At 38.5% G+C, this 19,820-nt stretch overlaps 1 protein-coding gene across 11 annotated transcripts in view; it reads right to left on the reverse strand.

Annotated features, from left to right (window-relative positions):
- The window catches only part of LDB2 (LIM domain binding 2), a 388,815-nt gene that overhangs the window by 82,950 nt on the left and 286,045 nt on the right, over positions 1-19,820 (reverse strand). For all 11 annotated transcript variants that reach the window (XM_064584314.1, XM_045881430.3, XM_064584318.1 and 8 more), the window contains exon 3: positions 3,277-3,449. In XM_064584314.1, coding sequence (XP_064440384.1) covers positions 3,277-3,449 — 173 coding nt within the window. The remainder of the gene's footprint in view (positions 1-3,276; positions 3,450-19,820) is intronic.

Genomic DNA, 19,820 nt, shown 5'->3' on the forward strand with positions numbered 1-19,820 from the left:
GGAGTTGGGATAAGGGTAGAAATGAATAAAACCTGGACTATAATGTTGTAGACAGGCTAAGATAGGAACGATGTCAAAGACATGAATAAGTATTCAAATAGGGAAAGTGGCTGGGGCACTTCCAGGGTACTTTCTATAGTAATAAATGATTGCATAATAAATAATCAAGATCAGAGAAAACATAAAGCCATGTTTGCAGAGTGATAAGGGTGTTTGGTAACGGCTGCAACTATTACTATTAGTTTGCAAAATCTAAAAAAAAAAGTAGCCCGATGTGTACCCCAGAGAGGGCTCCTCTCAGCATCTGCCAGTATTCACACCCTCAAATATAATTCAAGGGTCTTTGATTCTGAAAACCTTGGTGATTGCTCTCCAGATTATTAAGCCTTGTTTTCAATTTGATTCGAAATTGAATACAGAAAAGAAAGGCTTCATAATGTGTGTTTTAAAACTCTAATTACGTATTTATCCATAATCTATAATGTTCCTAGGATCAGGAAATTGCAAAATGTGCACTATACTCCTGAGGAATATTAAATATTACTGTTGATTAGGACTGCGACTGATTTTTGATTCACCAGTTGACCAAATTTTCATAAAAGAAACTCAGAACCACTGGGTCAAATGCTATTTGGGGAATTAGAGTGTATTGATAGTCTAAATTAGAACAATGTGATATGCCAGTACAAAATGTGCTCAAGTAGTTCCATGTTCAGCGGGCTCCCCTTTAAAAATAAAGCAGCAGATTCCAGACTATATTTCTCTTTGTGATACTGAAAGGTCACTAGCTCAATGTTTTATACTAAATACATTATTTTATTACACGAAGATGGGTTATTTTTAATTAATATAAGAACAAAAGAAAAATTGGAAGGATTCTTTGGGTAGTATAATAATCACAAAGGAGGGGGAAAAAAGAAAAAAAAGTAAAAAGAAAAAAATGAATGCTTTAGAATTTTCTAAAAATAAATGTGCATAATTAGCATCTGCACTAAGTCCACATAGCTAGGCTGCATTTCCCAGAAAGTGATATTTTTCATCGCAGTATGGAAATATTCACTATGAGAGTTGGGAAATGTATTGCCATAGAGTAGAGTGAGAGGTGACCTGAATAATTGATGTTTGGGGCTGAAAGAGCTGAGTTCAGGAGGAGGCTGCTCTGGTCTTCCCTGTGGCCATCTGAGAGGGAAGCATTCCTGGGTGAGGAAAAATTGAAACAGAGGGAAACCCTCACTTCTTGATTTGAATGAAAAAAGGCACTTTATCGATTCATCAGAAGAATGAGATTTTTTAAAAATTTAAAACCCGTCCTGAATATACAGCATTTTACCTTCAGAGCAGCTAACTATGCTCATTTATGAAAAAGCTTTGTCCTGGAATGAAAGAAATTGAGAAAATATAAAGGACTACCTTTTAGTATATATTTTACATGTATATAAAATATTACACGTTATCTTAACATTATTTATTATAAAATTTATTATAAAATATTATATTACTGTGATTACATAAAATATTTTATGTTTTATAAAAGGGATGCCACAGAATGCATTTTTATTTTCAATGGCTATAGGCTTTGGAAGTAGCTTCTTCACTACAGCCATTTTACTTAATTTCCATGGATTTCTTTTTTCCCTTAAAGCATAAGGAATTGGCATGTTTTTCTTGATTACCTAAACATAATGCTAAACCTAGACAAAAACAAAACAAAACAAAACAAAACAACAATAATGAGCTAGCTGAGAAAGCTTTTCTCTGTGGGGCTCTGACTTCCTAACATTTGAAATAGGCTGTGTTATCCATCTGAGATACAAGATTATGTAAATATTTTACATCTCCAAAATGAAGTGAGTGAGACATGGGCAGATTAAACTGTCATCCAGGTGATCATTCCTTTCCATGTAACTAAAATCTCTTCCCAGCACGGACTTCTGCGTACAGTGGGAATAAATATTCTCTGTCCCTGATTGGCAACTTTCCTTTCTGTTCAACTGTTAAAAAGGAAGAAAGAGAAAAACCCAACTTCTGCCCCACATTTAAAATGTCTATTGACAAAATCAAGATACCACGAAATCAATGACATTTGATGATTTGCTTTTGCATTTTATCACCATTTCCTTTGCCCTTGGTTTTTTACATCACCGTGAGCAACTGGGAAGATGAAGCTGCACCAACAAGATCAGTGGATACTTTAAATGATAAACATTTTACTTTTACTCTTTTGGGAAAACCGTGCACAAGTAACAAACACATCTTAGTCTTGTAATTTGGGCTTTTGCAATTAACCCTGAAATTCAACTTCTCAACTATAAAGAGGGGATTGTCACATGTGTTTTCAACTAAAAGAGATAGCTGCTGTCATTAATATTACAGATTAGTTTCACACTGAGTCTTCGTCAAAATGCAATAACTAGTGTTCATGAAAATAAACTTCTGTTTGTCAGATTCTCTGGCTAAATATTTGTTCTTACTAATTTTGCTACTTGGGAGAGGACATAAAGGGATTGTCTGTAGTGTTCCAGAAAGGTCCTTGCACACAGGGAATATTCCACATGTCAGTTGTCTGTGGATGGGAAGGGTCATAGGTGTAGAACTTATAGAAGACATTCTCTTTCACTTCACATCCTTCATAGAGCTTTGAATTGTGCCTCAAAGATTGTGTTACCCGGTCCTCCACCCACTACCCTCCCCTGTGTTTCTCATTTTCTCACAACCAACTTTCGGCTCTACTGTCCTCACTTGCTGACTGACCAACCACAGAACTTCTCAGAATTTGGGGAAACAAACTTTAAACTCTGAATTCCTTAGTTTCACTTACATTTTTATGTTTTTATGTTCCTTAAAGGTTACAACTAGTTGAGTTGTAGTTAGTTGCTTTTTTCCCGTTTGTTAGCATTTGAATTTAGCTTTAAAAAGTATTTAATTTTACAAACAAAACACAAATACTGACCACACAACAATGGGAGAATGTTCTTTTAGCTATAGAAGATTCTTTAACAATCAAGATTCTAATTTAGCAACCTGAGTTTAACAGGCAGCCAAAACTGTCTCTCTTAGTTTTGAGGCTCTATCATATTTGCTCTGTATCATTTGCACACATCTAAGAACAGTGTTCACCAAGAGTCTAGCCATATCACAAACAAAAGAGACTATTTCATAGTGCTGAGAGCGTCTGAGATGTGAGAAATCAGCTCAAAGTTCTTGAAGAAAAGCATAATTATTATCCTTCAACACACCCACAGAAGAACAAGCCAAATTGCTGAGTATGTCCTGTACCTTGGTAAACATGGGCTTCCCATGCTGGGTGACCATAGCACACTGGTCACAGTCCACTGTGATGGATGAATTGTGGTAGGACTCTTTCGAGTGTTTGAGGATGTAATACAGGTCGGTCACCCCTCCTTCAAACACAGTGCTAAAGTAGCGAGGGATAAGGGTCCTGCCGATAGCTGGGAGAGAAACACAGAGAAATAAACCATTAACAAAAATATCCAATGGCCCCACGCACCCCACACCATTGCCAGACCTCCAGCTGGATACAAATCATCTCAAGAAACCAATCATACCAGGAGGCAAATTTCTTTCTTTTATAAACAGCCATGACCCTTCTTGGTTGCAGTTAGTGAAATATAATCCCCAACTGTTCAGTAAAAATTTGTACATTCATCTCTCCAGATTTTGTGTTCATTGAAAGTCAATAATGTAAGGGTTAGTACTTCAAAAATAACGGGAACAAAAGCATTGACTACTTTAGATCTCGTGACTATCCTTTAAATGAACATATTTTTTAAAAAATAAAACACATCCAATAGACTTGGATTTTTCAGTGAATTGTTTATAGGTCAGTCATCCAGTCATGTTTTATTAGTAACAGTAGTCATAATGTAAATTTTAATAATGTAATGCTTTGCAATGTGTAAAGTATTTTGGCATTCTTTCATTGGATCTTCAGAACAACCTCAAGATAGTGGGGAACTGGAAACCAAAAGGATTATTATGCAAAAAAAAAAAAAAAGGTCATTAGGACTGTATCAAAGTCACATGACTTATAAGTAGATAATTGGGGTCTCTAACTCCAAATATGCAAACATTTACTCTTTTCAACACTATGTCTCCAACTGCTTTAATGATTGAGAATCTTTAAAAAGTGATCTGGATCTGCATATACAAAGAGGTCCATACCTATGTAAATACTGATTATTCTATCTGCTTCTGGAGCTGGATATCTTTCTAGAACAAAAGACCAATTTTAAGAGAACTTGATACCTTCCCCACTTGGTCTAAATTGGTCTCTTTGATTCCATGTGACCTGTCCTGCCCCATTTTAGTTTGAATGATTGGTAAGTAGCTGGGTTTCTCTGATATATGATGCTTAGAAACACCTAACAAGCCCTTGCTTTAGCAGAGATTTTAAATCTTCTTAAACTGAAAATCCCAACTCATAATATCAGGAATTTTGCCTATGTGCAGATTTTGAGGCAAAGTACTAAAGCACTCTCAAGCGATCCAAGGTTTTTAATAAATCTCTTACATTCGCTATATAATGCCTCCTGAAAGACAAAAATAATATTTAAGATAAATAAATTACCAAGGAGAGCTTTAGTATGAAAGATCATACAATCTTTACTTGAATGTTTTAAAATGTTTAATTTCATTTTAAAAGAATCAACGTTAATCCATTCCATATGGATCTATATCTCTTTTGTACATGGACTTGGGAAAAAAAAAAAAACTATAAAAAGAATATCCTGCCAAACTGTTTCTGAGGTAATCTCTAAAGAATCCTGCTGTGGATGACTAGTCTCTGAATAATTTATATAGTTGTTATTGCTTCGTATTTATTGCAGTAAAATCAATCAACAAGTGTGTATTAAATATTCCAGGATTTTTGGCAATTCCATTCTAAATAATCCTTACACATACATTTTCCAAATACTGCTTAATCCCCAACAGCGCATGTTCATTTGCTAAATATAATATTCAAACAAGAGTGTTTTGAGTCCACCATGTCTTTAAACCTACACACACAGCCGATATTATAAAGAAAATTTTGTTAATGCGAAAAACCTTATTGTACTTTGCTAAACAGATAAAATTAATTTAATGCATTTCAAATAGTCTAACCTAAAACTAATTTCCATAAAACAGCTCTAGTAATTTGACATTTTGGGATTTGTACTGTGGAGAATAAATACAAACCATAAAAATGTAGGTGTAGGGTGAAAATATTTCACTACAATATCCAAGGAATTGTCACATTAAAAAGGTTACTGTAAATAAACACCACTGGATTAGCCACATTATAGTTTATTCATCATGAATCTTGCACCATTTAATTCCCTTGGGGTAGTATCTAGTATATATTACCATCATTTTCATTCACAGAGTAAAAAAATTGAATAGGGAAAAAAGTTGCAACTTCTTAACTTTAAACCTCAATTTTTAATTACGTCTCCAACTCCAGAAATTGTACAAACTATATAGTAAATAGACGGAAATGCAGTTTTGCTTTATTTAGTATTTTCGAGCACTCTTGAAACTGATTGTTAAGGATACCTGAGGTTTGTGTTCAGCCCCTTTTCTTTGTGGGATAGCCCTGACAATTTATTTCCCCCATGGTCGTGTGTGGACAGTCACTCACAAAGCTCCATTACCCACTGTGGTAGCCTGCTATTGGTGGCCAGTGAACCATGGCAATGGCATTCATATCTTTGTGGGTGTAGTCTCCTCTCCTCGAATCTGAACTGGGCTCCGTGATCTGCTTCAATCAAAAGAATGCGGCACAAGTGACTTTGGGTCAGTATTGGGCTAAATCTTAAAAAGGCCTAGAGAAGCTTCTACCTTGCCCTCGGGTGGGAAGTCAGTGGCTATGTACAAAGTTCAACTGCTCTAAGACTGCTGGACCGTGAGAAGCCCAACCACTTGGAGCAGTCACATGAAGAACTGAGTCTTCCAGCTGACAACCCCAGTTGAGCAAACAGCAAACAGCCAGCACCAGCTTGAGTGAGTGAGGCCATCTCGGAAGCGAATGCTTGAGTTCCAATTAGCTGCCTCAGGCTGGTGTCACGTGAAGTGGATATGAGCTGTCCCCCATAGCGTTGCCCAAATTGCAGAACCTCAAGTAAATAAAATAAATGTTTGTACTTTTAGCCAATACGTTTTTAATGTAACAATGGATAATCACAGCACCTTTCAACCTCCTAAGCTACAAAGATGGGCAAATTAGAATCCCTTCCTGAAAGACAGAGAGGGCAGTCTTGCCGCTAAAAATGTGAATTATAGAAACACAGAAGCTTGTGTAGAGAGGAAAGCAGATTAGAGAGACAGAAAGTCTTTGTGGACTGATTTGGGACCTCATTATAGTTGGGACTGAAACCCAGTTCCATCCCTTGGAGGTCCCACTTCTGTGAGATGTGTACCTCCTGCTTCTTTTGCTTAAGTGAGTTTGTGTTAGCTTTCTGTCATTTGCAAACAGACGAATCTTGATTAATGCTGTCCCACTCCAGCATGGAATGGGGTAACAAACGCTAATGTAAGAGATAAAGGAAGTGATGAGAAAAATTAACCATAAGAGATAGCTGAGTCTTTTTGTGCAACATCCTGTGTCCGTAGCTGAAGGGGGTACAAAAGGTGTGTCAGAGACTGTATTTGTCTTCTATTCCTGCTGTTACAAATTACTACAAACTTAATGGCTTAAACTCTCCTTATTGATTATCTCATAGTTCCTGACAATCTGACATGGGTCTTGCTGAGCTAAAATCAAGGTGTCAGTAGGGCTGTGTTCCTTTCTAAAGGCTCTACGGGAGAATCTGTTTTCTTGCTTTTTCCAGGATCTAGAGGCTGGCTGCTTTCCTTGGCTATGCCCCCTTCCTACATCATCCACCAGCAATAGTGGTTGGAGTCTTCCTTGTCTGCCTCCCCCTTCCACTTTTTAGGACCCTTGTGATTGCATTGGACCCACCCAAATAATCCAGGATAATATACCATCACAAGGTAACATATTCACAGGTGCCAAGGATTAGGACTGGACATCTTTGGGCGCCATTATTCCACAGAGGCTATCTTTGCCAAAGAGTTTTGGTTCTACAAGGGAGAATATACAAAATATAACACACACACGACAAGCAATATATAGATAATGTGCAGTGAAGGCGACAAATAACCAGAAAAAAAAATCACATGTGCTTGGGGAAATCACTGTATAACTCATTCATTGATTTCTTCTATAAACATTCCCTGAGCCCAGAGTAAGCGTAAAGCTCCTTGGTAGGTGCTGGAAACAGAAAAATAGATTTTGTCCCTGTCTTTCACTCAGTTCTAACAAGAGAGTTAACAAATATGTAAGCATCTAAATAAAATGTGGTAATAGATAAAAAAAATGAACTTGAGAGTTTGAACTCTTTGCTAGTTTCTTCTGAATCCTGATTTCAATGTACAATATTATTATTTCTGAAGCACTGAGAAGATTAAAATGTCCTTTTAATTTAGTAAATCATGCAACCGCACCGCACAGCCTAATAGACATGACTTTAAATCAGTGAATACTTCAGAGTTAGATATGGTTGTCCCCTAACTCATCAGGCACACCAATTCTGAATCTATTCAGATTTTATACTGTCCTATTCATATGCTATACTTATACTTTACATTTATACTTTAATCCTTGGAATTAAAAATAATTTAAATATTGATATACCTAAATCTGCATTGTGTTCCCATGGAAAGGATAATGTCTTCAAATATTCTTGAATAGAGATTAAGACTATAGTAGATTATAGAAGAAATTCCATTTTTCTTACACATTTAGGTAAAGTTCCAAAAGTTGGGAAGGAGAAGTATGGTGAGCATGGTAGCACAAGAAGATTTTCTGTGAGTGAAATATAGGGAAGTTTAAAACAACATATATTATTTATCTATATACTTATGAAAGACAAGAAAATGACAGATTAAATTATTCAGGAACCTGAAATGTGTATAAAGAATGTCTAAACAATACTCTACATTGTAGGTAAACATTTAGAGATAGCTAAAAATTTACTCATAGCTAATTTAGATATTAAGCTCTGAATTCTAGTTCCTTGGGAGGTTTTTGTTGTTGTTTTGTTTTGTTCCCAACCATTGACCCCATTCTCCAGAAGTTCTTGCTGTTGGGGTTGATAGGCTGATGGTTCTGGGGGAGCAGTATCTAACTCCCATCTTTTCTTGTGATATTTGTGGATATTAGGATATCTATAGGATACTTGTAGATATTAGCTGATTTTCCCCCATTTAGAAGCCAAATGGTACATACTGAGAACTCTTAATCATTGAGAAGACATAAACTACTGTGCATCTATGGTTTTGAGCATTTCATCTCTATTAATCATTTTGAAATGCTTTTCTTAAACTCTTAAGAATGTGTATAGGTAGTTCACATGAAAGAGATTATCAGTAGAAAATAATCATACGGGAAAATGTTCAAACCAGTAATCAAAGTACAAAATAAAATAATAATGAAAAGATTAAAACAAAAACCTGGTGAGGTTGTGGTGAAACAGACATACTTGAACACTTCTAGGGAAATCAACATAGCAATTACTCCTTATCTTGAGACTCTCTAATTCTCTGATAGCTTATTAGGTGTAAATACCCTTGCCAAACTGCAGTTCTAATGTGCAGGTCTTAAGTGCTCTGAAGTTCTCCAAGTCTTTTGAGAAAATACTGTCTAATGTTATGGCTTTTTGATTTGGGGTGATCATTTACTATTCTAAATGCCTGTAATTTCTATCTTTCAAAGACAATTCACTTCAAAAAAATGAAAAGGGTTGAGAACCGTAATTAAAATGTGGAATGAGAGGATGTATTAGTATTAGTACCACTTAACACTTGGCAATTACTTAACTAATGATTTTTCTCCTCTTTGGAAAGAGAAAACCATACAACCACACATTTGTGTTTTTAATTAGGCAAAGTTAATTATAATAAAATCATCAATTACTACAGTTTCAAAAACTTTTTTTGTAAATGTAAGGATAAATTGGTTGTCTGAATCTGGGTAGTTTTACACAGTTGTTCTAAGGCTGCATTAGATCAGAAATCCACATGGAAATTCGACCACTGAGATAAATAATAAACACAAAGATTCATTAAACTTAAACTTACTAGTATTCAGAAATCAGCAAATGCATTATGCTAACATGTAAACAAAGATGCTCCTAGTAGTGAATTAAACAATACTGGTGATTTCATTTATAGTAAATAACCATTATAAATAGCCAAAACAAAGGAAATAAAACAGGCTTGAAATTAAATAGGGGTGATAGAGGTTCAAAGCAAATTCCTCTGTCTTGAAGGGAAAGCAGGTCAAACGAACTTTACTTTCATAAGTTGACATTTGAAATCTTTTATTAACATATCTTTTAATGCCAACAACTTTTACTTCTTTCTTCAACCAAAGCAATTATTTAAGTATCTTCTTTCTGATTACCTCTCTTACTATTTCAAAGATTCATTCATGTAATAGATGTTTATCAAGTACCAACTATGAGCCAGACATTGTTCTAGGGGCTGGACACTAACAGCAGGTGACTGAAGAAGCAGAATACACTTGGTGGTGAGGGAGGGCAAGCTGGTTTAGATGGGCTGGCCTAGAAGGCTGTAGTGAGGAGGTGTTAATGGAGCTGATCCCTGATTGCACAGGGCCATGTGAAGATCAGGGAACAAAATGGTCCAGGCCCAGGCACCAGCAAGGGCAAAAGCCCTAGGACAGGAATGAGTTTGGGTTGAATAAGCTTGATGTGTCATAGTATCAGAAAGAAGGCAGTGTGGCAGGTGCACAGTCAGGAGAATGAGATAACAGGTGAGCTCAGAAAAAAAGAGGCAGGACCAGACTATGCGGAGCTTTCTAGGCCATGGCAAACAGCTTGCAATTTATTCTTAGTGCAATGAGATCTCACCGGAAAATTTTAGCCAAGGATAAGATCTGATGAATATATTCTATTCTTCTTTTTTTTAAATATTTTATTTATTTATTTGAGAGAGAGAGAGAGAGTGCACAAGCATGGGGTGGGGGTAGTGACAGAGGGAGAGGGACAAGCAGACTCTGCCACTGAGCTGGGAACCCCTCACAGGTCTCAATCCCAGGACCCTGAGATCATGACATGAGCCAAAGTCAGACGCTTAACCCCCTGAGCCACGCAGGCACCCCATATCCTAATTCTATTCTTCTTAAATGTATTATTCATCTGACAACAAAATCCTAAAACTCCATAAAAAATATCTGATCCTCCTAGAAATCTAATAGGTGTTTTTTCTTCCGTTTTCTACCTACCAAACATTTTAATAACTGGACTAACACTTTAGTGGACCACCTTGTGCTAGATGTTAGACAAATAATGATGACCACAGCAGACCCCATCCTGCTCTTAAGGAGCATCTGAGCAAGTTGTAGAAACTTACAGGTAAGTGTGCCTCATTTCACATGAGCCAAAGTCAGACGCTTAACCCCCTGAGCCACGCAGGCACCCCATATCCTAATTCTATTCTTCTTAAATGTATTATTCATCTGACAACAAAATCCTAAAACTCCATAAAAAATATCTGATCCTCCTAGAAATCTAATAGGTGTTTTTTCTTCCGTTTTCTACCTACCAAACATTTTAATAACTGGACTAACACTTTAGTGGACCACCTTGTGCTAGATGTTAGACAAATAATGATGACCACAGCAGACCCCATCCTGCTCTTAAGGAGCATCTGAGCAAGTTGTAGAAACTTACAGGTAAGTGTGCCTCATTTCACATGAGCCAAAGTCAGACGCTTAACCCCCTGAGCCACGCAGGCACCCCATATCCTAATTCTATTCTTCTTAAATGTATTATTCATCTGACAACAAAATCCTAAAACTCCATAAAAAATATCTGATCCTCCTAGAAATCTAATAGGTGTTTTTTCTTCCGTTTTCTACCTACCAAACATTTTAATAACTGGACTAACACTTTAGTGGACCACCTTGTGCTAGATGTTAGACAAATAATGATGACCACAGCAGACCCCATCCTGCTCTTAAGGAGCATCTGAGCAAGTTGTAGAAACTTACAGGTAAGTGTGCCTCATTTCATCTCATTTAGTACTTTGGCATATTCAGGTAATACTGGGTTCTGATTCTGTCAGCCATATCACAGGGTATTTCTCTCAGATGTGTGCCTTTCATTGTGGGCAAAATTCTTTTATCCCTTTATCCAAAGTACTGACAATAGAATAGGGCAGGAATTGTGGTCCAGCCATGGCTGGACCTCTTACCATGAGTCAATGTCCTTTGGGTATGAAATTAAAATCCTTTACTGATTCACAGAATAAGGCCATGCTCTAGTTACTGATGCCCTATGGGCTGGTACAGGGTCAATAAGGTGTTAGAGTAATATCTAAACTAAAGTATGAATAGACATCAATCAGGCACATGGGGCCATGGGAATAGCATGCGTTAGGGAGCATCATGCATTTCCCATGATTTGGACTGCTGCCTAGAACCTTAGACGTTCTTGTCTGGATGAACTCCATTACATAGACTTGTCTCACTATTTTCCAGTGACAGTACAATATTCTTTTAGTTATCCAAACTTTAGCATGCAGTTTATATCTGATGGATTTGTTTCTGCCCTCTGTATACTTTTTATTTCAACATTTTTATAACGATATTCTATTCTTCAAGATGAACCTTATGATAATTTTGTCAAATTCCCCCTTCTCCCCGACTCCAAGGTTGGAAAGAGGTTAATTTAAATTCAGTTTGATTTATTAAGAAAGAGTTGGCATCTTTAAAATACCCAGTCTTCCCATACAGGAACATGAAATGTTTATCCATTTAAGTCTATATCTCTACCACAAAATAATTCTGTAGTTTTCTATATACAAATAACTAACATTTCTTGTTAAGATAATTCTTAAATATTTTAGTTATGCTGAATGGATAATGCAATTTTTTCATTATATTTCTATTTGGAACACAGACAATAGAATGCTCTTATTAATTTTAACAGTTTTTTGAAGAATTTTGCAAGTTTTCTAAGTGAAGAAATCTATCATTCCCAAATATGGATAGTTTTGTTCCTTTCTTTTTTTTCCAATATATTTATATCATTACTTTCTCATCCTATTGCAATGGTTAGAAGAGAACTAGGAAAAAGTATTAAATGAGGAGGGAAGTAGCAGATTTTCTTTTTTTCCCCCTGAATTTTTTAGGGAACACCTCTTGGATTAGGGGAAGTACTGTATGCTTATTTGAGATCAGATCATATTACTTATAATGGAAAGAAAATCAAATTATTCTTCTAATCGTTGTTTTTATGATTTTCTTCTTTTTTATGCTGATGGATGTTTAATTTGATCAAATGCCTTATCAGTTACTACTGAATTGGTGGTCTAATTTCCCTTAGAAAGCTATCTATTAATATATTTTCAATTATTGAATAATGTTTTTACTCAGCATAAACCTTGCTCTCTCTTGTGCACACATACACACATACATTTTTGTATAAACTTTTGCATAAATTCAACTTATGGATTCACTCATTCCTTTAACAAATATCCACGCAAGTGGTACCCTCTATAAGGCACTATCCTAGCTACAAAATTGGAATGTTAGAGCCAGAGAAGAACTGAAGTTTCGTCTGGTGATTCCCAGTAGCATTGTGTAATTCCAGTGGGCTTCTGAAGATTTTAAAATGTACCCCTAGATAGTTCCTTATTTCAAAAATACCATTAAAACAAAGACTATGCCTAGCATGTTTCTCTGATTGGAGTAGGAATTAACTCAATTCATGGTGATACTGATTAGCTCCTGATTAGTGATTATGAATAGCACTTAACATATGTGGAAAAAATATAATACAAAATACTAACAATTATTTAATAAATGTAATTAGGTTATCCATGATTATATTCCACACCCTCATTTTACTGCAGAGGAATGTGATAGCTAGAGAAGTAAAACTGCATAGCTACATGGAGCCAGGGTGGGGGAAAGTAGAATGCTTGTTGTAATCAACCAACATTGGTTTATTTTTATGCTTGAATTTGATTTTTATTAATCCTCAAATTACATAAATGATACACATGCAAAAATTAACACACTACTGTTGCAGAAACTCACTGTTTACTAGATCTGATATCTTTGTCTAGGCATAGAGCCAGCCCTCACTTTCTAAACTCCCTTTCTGTTGGGTGCTGCCATGTGATGAGTGGTAACCAGTATCCAATGGACATTTCCACTGTTTTAATTCTTTTCAACAAAGTAGACATCAAGAGGGAAAATTCAACTTCCAGACATGACAAGTAAAATCATTCTGTGTATAACTGGCACACTCTTCCCCACCTCTGACGATCAGATGCTGCAGACACGGCAAGGTATTCCATGGAACCTCCTGGATGGAAGAGCCAGGAAATGGGAAGAGCTTTGGGTCCCTAAATTGCTACCAGAAAGACAGCTGCTACATATTGGGAAAACCCATCTGGGCTTTGGAACAAAAGCCACTTTTCCATTGTGTTAAGCCACTGAAATTTCAAGATTTATTTGTCTAAGTCGCTAGGGTTAACTAATACAATTGCTAATAAGTCTAAAGTTTCTGTGAGCACCCTGTACCCACCAATGTCAGTGACTTCACCCCTTCCTAGGTTACCTTTGCTATCAGTATGTTATGTAGCCTTCTAGATTTTTAAATTATATACTTATCTCCATATATATGTCCCCATAGAAAACACATATCATTTTTTTTAAACACATATCATTTTGTGTGAGTTCTTTTTGTCTTGTTTTACATAGAAGTTATCATAATAAATGTATCTATATGGAACTTGTCATTTTTCAATCAATGATACATATTTTTGAGCTCTAAGGTTAATTCATTGATTTTAAACACTGCATTGTATTTCAGAGTACAGCTCTTTTACAGGTTATTTAGACATTCCCATGGTGAGGGATGCAGGGATTTATTTTCAACCCTTTCCAACAGAGTAGATGCTGAAGGGGGAAAAGATACATGTATATATATATATATTTTTTTATTTAACTAGTTACCAGCAATCACCCTTCCAAGTGGCCCTGATAATAATACATGTTTTACTCACAACTTCACCGTCACTGAATATTGTCAAGTTTTACTTCTTTTTTTTTTTTTTTTTTTTTTGCCATTCAGGTCACAAAGCGTGTCCCTTACAAAGGGACAGTGGCAGTCCTCAAGTCCTCAAAGCTTTATCTACACGTTGATGGTGAAATTAAGTAGTTAATCCAGTTCATGTGGTTATTACTCTGCGTGAATCATCCACATCTGATGTTTTCAGATGGTTTGCAGTTGTTTTGTTTGTTTGTTTGTTTGTTTTTAATTTTTCACCCCAAACCCATTCACTTGGCTAAAGGAAAAAAATGGCTCCAGGAAAGATAAACAAGGAAGACTCCATTCTTTGATTTTTCAAAGGTGCCACAAGTCAAGGATCCTTATGAAATTATTTCAATATGATTTATTGGGCCTTCTCAAACTTAAGCCCACGGAGATGCCACAAGTCATTCCATTTTTGTGTTTTAATATCAGCACAATTCAAAGGAGTTAGAGAAATTGTTGCCAGAGAAACAGACAAATGTGTGTGATTCCAAACTTAATAGAAAGCAGAGCTTGGCAACCTTTAGCAATGAATGCCAAGAGATGATTTCCTCCCTGTAGAGAGACTCATACTTGGGTAGAACAGGGCCTTCCCTCTGGGCTGGATATTGCACAAGACATTCCCTCTAAGGTGTTAAGTGGTCACCGAAATAGAAGCTGATAAAATATGACTTTTTAGAGTGGATTTTGAAGTCAAGGGAAAGGTTTGCAGAATTAAAATAACAAACGGGCTGTCTCCACCACCTTTCTCTTGACTCCACTTCAATCCCACCCACTTCCACAGTGTTTCCTGTGCTGGGTTTCTCAAAACCTTTGCCCCTGAAGCATCCTCTGCCTCACGGATCCTAGACTCCCCTCTTCTGCTTCATCCCATGTCCTAGGCCTCCTCATACCTTGTCTCTAGCACCATGTCCTCTGGCTGAGCAAGTGATTACAAACTTGGGTGCCACAGTGAAACTTCTGGATTTATATACTGGCTGTTCCATTTACTCACTGGGTGACCTTAGACAAATGATTTATGCTCTTTTACATCCCAGTTTCTTCGTGTGTCAAACAGAATGAGACAAGTCACTAGTTCAGCGAGCTGCTACAAGTATTCATAACATCATCGTGCATGTTCAGTGCTGGGCACAGAGTCCGACTCTGCTAAGCACCAGTGAAAGTCATCACTCCCATACCACCTCTCTCTGCATAGTCCATGCGACTTACCCACTGCATTGGAATCACCAATTTCACTGTCTTTCCTCCAGTGACTGCAGTTCCCTGAAGGCAAGGAACATTCCCTGATCATTTCAGTACCACAGCACATTCATGATGTAAACAGCTACTTAAGAGATGTTTGGCACATGGATGGATGTGGACTTGGTATGTCTATTGAGACAGCCTGCCAAGCTCAAGCTGGTTCTGCGCACATGCAGGTTTCTAATGCAGAGGCAAAACCACTTTCAGAGTTTAGGGCCAGAGAATCAAAACCACAAGAAGGAGAAAATAAGGTTTTAGGGCCCCATATCTGGAGTGTTCACGTCTGAATGCTCTAATCCTGATAATTAAAGATTAGAGACTAATCATTTCAAAAGATTCATTTTGGGATTAAGGTTAATTTCGGGTTTTGCAGGTAAAAAAAGCATCCTATCTGAGGAGACTACTTAGTTTGAAGGGGCTTCTCCCTTATTTTATCTGTGTGTACAATTCACAAACATTTGAAGTCAATAAAAAAATGGATGCCTCTTTAAAAAGAGAGAGAGGAAGGAAGGAAGGAAGAAGAAAGAAAGAAAGGGAAGGAAGGAAGGAAGGAAGAAAGAAAGAAAGAAAGAAAGAAAGAAAGAAAGAAAGAAAGAAAGAAAGAAAGAAAGAAAGAAAGAAAGAAAGAAAGAAAAGAAAAGAAAGAAAGAAAGAAAAGAGGAAAGGAAAGAGAGAGAGACGGACTCCATTTGCACGCCAAGTCAGCATTCCAGGGGCACTTTACAGGGAAGTAAAAATCCTTGGAAACGAGAAGTAGTAAAAGAGGGTCAGCTTCACATTCCACAGAAGTCCACTGGGGCCTGTGCCTCTGACCCTTAGATTGTGTCTACAAGAAAAGGAACAACCATTCTGACATGAATTAAATGTTGCATAGTCTTTCTGGCAGCTGGACTTAACAGCCAAAACGCACCCACCCAAGTCTGATAAAACCGCATGGGCGTCAGCTGTTGGAGTCTCACATGCTGTGTGCAGATTTTCAGAAAAGCTTAGGACTCAGGCAAGAGAAGGAAGCCTCTGGGCATTCTACGGGTTCTGGAACGGGTCTGGTTTGCCCGAGCCTTGGTGCCAGCCTAGTTACCAGTGCTTACACACACCGATAAATTTCCTCGTGCCATCAAGAACCCCCATCCCGATCCACCACTGTGTGACAGGCCCTTCCCTGAAACTCCCTTGTCTCCTTTCAGTGGGAAGGCTGTGGCTCTATTCCCCAAGACAAAATGACACTTACGGCCTCTGTCTGCACACCATCGCCTCTGGGAGGAGAGGTGACCCTCTTGCTAGAGATAAGGAGCACTGTGCATCTACTAGACCATGTGCCCCGCAGGCAGGACCCCTGCGTCTGGACGGGCATGGCTCTGGCTTCTCTCTGGCTCCCCTCTTTCTCCTCCGTTACTATTAAGAACTGATAAAAAGATCCAGGGATCCTTCTGGCCTTGCTCTTCCCGGGCCTCACCAGGCTGACCTCCTCCCAGGAGAGGGCTGCAGGGTCAAGAGCGTGGGGTTGGAACCACTCTCACCTGGACTCGAATCTGAGCTCTGTCCCACAGCAGCTGTGTGACTTCGGGCAAGTGGCTTAATTACCCCGGCCTCAGGTTTCTCTGTTGTCAAACGAGGATGAGAACAGTGCCAGCCTCATAGAGAGGTGATATACAGCACCTAGAATCATCCACAAAATGCTCTCACCTCTGGCTAAGCTCTATCTCCATACTCTAATTAATTTTTCCTCATAACAATCATCACTACTCATGTGATGTTATTTTGGCATGTTACCCGCTCCTTAGCAAGAATACAAGCTCAAAGAAGGGAGGAACTGTGTCTGTTTACACCTGGCTATATTCTCAGAACCAAGAGCCATGTGGGAGATGTAGTAGGCACTTAGCAAATAGTTATCGACTGGCTGGGCTTCGCATAGGTGCACATTAAGCCACTGACAGGATTCTATTAGTTTATCCTCATTATTATTATTAACTTGCCATAAGAATTAAATAACATGGAGCATACCTGAGTATTGAGTGTGTGCTCGATACATAGTGAATAAAATCTAGAAAGACAGGAAGAAAGCATGGGTGAAGGAGGGCCAGTGGAAGGAAGGAAAGAAGGGTAGGCATGTTCCCAAACAGAGATGCAGGGAGAAGAACCAACTTAATGTATGGGGAGGCACTGAGAGGAAATGGTGGGCAGTGCTAGGAAGGCGGGAGATGGGCCAGGGCCATGGAAATCCTTGGCCAAGCTCCCGTGCATGAGCGGAGCTTGTGGGTCGGGGAGACGAGGCCACCAGCGATCATTCGGTGAGCCTTTTGCTGCATTGGAGCTGCGTGGCGGTTGCAGTTGGGGTTTGAAGGCATCTCCCATGCCAGAGACGGTGCCTTTTGCTATTTCCCAGGGCTAGGAAATCAGGGATACGGACCTTTCTGCCTGCTCAAGTCAAAGGTCCTCAGGCTTCCCTGTAAATGAGCTGACTCTGTTCTCTTCCACCCTCTTGCTCACTAGGTGCTTAGAGAGGAATCAGCCTGGGGTAGTGCAAGAAACACAGGCTTTGGAATCAGACAAACAGGGCCGATCCCACTTCTGCTATTACAGGGAAGCCATGTTTTAGTTAATGGGAATGGATCCACTTATCCTTTTTATCTGCAACCTCCCACCCACAGCCCCCACGTAAGGACACACGCATTATGTATCCAGGGGGCTGGTCACATGCTAGTTCCATGGGGATAATATTCTTTTCTTTCTGCATGAACTTGAAGATGCATTGAAATAGAAAATGTACCCTGAGTGTCTAGCCAAGCTCCTAGGACACAGCCGTGCTCAACAGACTACCAATTGGGGATGCACAGTTAAGATATTGCATACAGCAAGTATTCAATAACTGCTTACTGAGGTGGAGAAGAAAGGTTAAAATACAGACACCACATCAAGGATCATATAAATCTTGTCTACATTCCACCATCTACACACCAAAAACCCAGATGATTCTAAGTGTTTTCAAAAAGGAATTTGCAAGATGGCTGCTAGATTTACAGATGTCAAGGCATGGTCTGCACACCGTGCTGTCTTCCTTTCTAGCAAACCCAGCACTAATTCCACTTATAGTCCACAGTTCCCGACTTGTCCAAGATTCCAAAGCTTGAAAGCAGCAGGGCAGGTTAACCTAGGTACATTGCTCCCGCCTTTCTCTGTCCTCTCAAACCTTTGGAATTTGTATGTATTCTTTTTGTTCGCATTTGAATGACTGCTAGTACGTACCTGGCTACTTTAACGTCTCTTCAAAATGTTTCTCCCTCCATCTCGCCCTCCCCCACCTCTTTTCCTTACCCCTAAGGCTTTTGTTATCAGAATTTCACCCCCTCCTCAGACGGAACATTTTAGCAGCATGGGTTTATGGCTACCGTAAAGAAGAAAGTTTGAAAGGCAAAGCCAGAGACGTGATCCCCAGCTTTATAACAAACCCCTGTCAAAACATAACAAACCACAGCCAGACATTAGCCGCAGTGACAGAATGCAAGACCATAAAGATGATGGAGATCAGACGGGACAGGCACTTTATAGAAACAAACACCTTCCTTGCAAACAGAGCGAGCCTAGCACTGAAAACCCTTCCTGAGGAAAAAAAAAATGGTTGGAAGAAATAAGGACAAAAACATAAAATTCAAATGACAATCCAGCCCAAGGAGATAAACCCAAGGCAGACAAAGAATCCAATTTTACTAAATCAAGCCGACATCGCCTCCTGACTTTAATTGACCTCAGTAAGCTGGATCCTGAACAAACATAAAATTAAGAAGTGGGTAGCATCCAGTGGAGAAATGGGCCATCAGTTTGGAGGTGTTTGAAATTTTACTCTCTCGGGACATCCTTGGTTCTATCTAGGAAATGTGAAATCATCCATTTCACTGGTGGTAGCTGTAGGGCCTGGTATGAGGTCAGAGATTCTGTTCCTAAGAGTACCACATGGAAGGTTCTAGATCTGAGGTCTGGATCCTGCAAAATGTCCAAACAACTGTTCAGGTTTCTATGGTGTTGTCATTATTGGGAAAAAAGTGAGCACAGGAAGAGGAAATGGAACTAATGTATGTAGCTAGTCACGATGCCAAGGAAAACTTTGTCTTCTACTACCCCAGAAGCATTACAAATGGAGGTAGCACCATACTGGTCTCTATTTACTGGAGCTCCTTAATTACTAAGGGTGGTACATTTTGAAAAATCTCCCCATGGTCTCTCTGGCTTTCCTCTGCTGGGTATTCTTTCTGATTCTTCTTCCTTCCTTTATTTCTTTCTGGATAACTTCTCCTCCTCTTTAACTCCCAACTTGGGAAGTGCTTCCTCCAAGGTGCCTTCTCTGATCTCCACAGACCAGGCTGGTTAGGTATATCTCCTGCAAATTCCATCGACAACCTACACTTCTCTGTTACAGGACTTACCACAGTACAGTGGTGCTCAACAAACTGC

This window comes from Mirounga angustirostris, unplaced genomic scaffold, assembly GCF_029215605.1.
Source record: "Mirounga angustirostris isolate CCGP_5_RB_7025 unplaced genomic scaffold, mMirAng1.0.hap1 SCAF_2, whole genome shotgun sequence".
Taxonomy (NCBI): Eukaryota; Metazoa; Chordata; class Mammalia; order Carnivora; family Phocidae; genus Mirounga; species Mirounga angustirostris.